The following is a 911-nucleotide window of genomic DNA, read 5'->3' as shown; positions in this document are numbered from 1 at the left end:
CACTATATAGTACCCCGTCCCGCAGAATAAAGCTTGTATGTATTAGTGCATCACACAGGGAGTTCTCTCCAGAAGTTGCACCCGAACTTCACAAATTCAAACTCAAATCAAGAAATCAAACTTCGAGACATAATCTACCTGATTTAAAATTTGAAAACTCGCTTCAGGAAAAATTGTGTACCCTTACTAAGATTCTGTATATCGAAAGAAAAATGTGCCTGGTGCCATAGCCGACAACCACGGCGAATTTAAAACCCCGTGTTGTGTAAGCTCAGAAGACTTGCGCACATTACAATATAAATTTTAAAATTCTATGACTGCACAAAGATGCAGACGTTTGTATTAGCTTCCATCCACTATTATTTTAAAAACACTAATATTGGCGCAGAAATACTGAATAGACGATGAGTGCTACATTAAAGACAAAATAAGAATGGCTGACATAAACATGATATTTCTTGAACGGGGATGGAGCATAGGAAACAGGAATATGACGAGTGTAATCTGGAGTAGAGTTTGCAACCCGTGTTCAGGTGGGACATATCACATTAACACTGAAATAGAAAGAGAGAGATAGAAGATTAACTTGCTTAAGGCACGTAAAGATTCATGGTCTTGCCTTTGTAATATTGATTCGATTGTGTGCAACTTGGTGTGTAGAGATAGCTTAGGCGAACAGTATACTTTGAATATATATTGCGACATACTTCACCATAATATGCATCAGAGTAAATCACACAAAAACTCAAAGGCAATCAGCACAGGATTATTGCCTGATTTCGATGAACAAGAAGTCTCCATTGTGAAGTTGCTTCTTGGTCGGACGTTTTATAATTTGACGAGAAGTCGAGAGCTATTTCCCTCTCATTTCGCTTATCGTGTACATATATCGTTGCTAAAAAGCGTCGCCT

General features: G+C 38.1%; 1 protein-coding gene across 1 annotated transcript in view; it reads left to right on the top strand.

The window, feature by feature from the left end:
* PHALS_06203 (uncharacterized protein) overlaps positions 1-230 on the top strand; it is a gene marked incomplete at both ends in the record, with an annotated part of 287 nt that extends 57 nt beyond the window's left edge. The window contains one exon of the mRNA XM_024719450.1: positions 59-230. Coding sequence (XP_024584747.1) covers positions 59-230 — 172 coding nt within the window. The remainder of the gene's footprint in view (positions 1-58) is intronic.
* Positions 231-911: the final 681 nt, after the last annotated feature.

The sequence above is a fragment of the Plasmopara halstedii genome (assembly GCF_900000015.1).
Source record: "Plasmopara halstedii genome assembly, contig: Scaffold_2956, whole genome shotgun sequence".
Classification (NCBI taxonomy): Eukaryota; Oomycota; class Peronosporomycetes; order Peronosporales; family Peronosporaceae; genus Plasmopara; species Plasmopara halstedii.
This window is presented reverse-complemented; position numbering and strand designations above follow the sequence as displayed.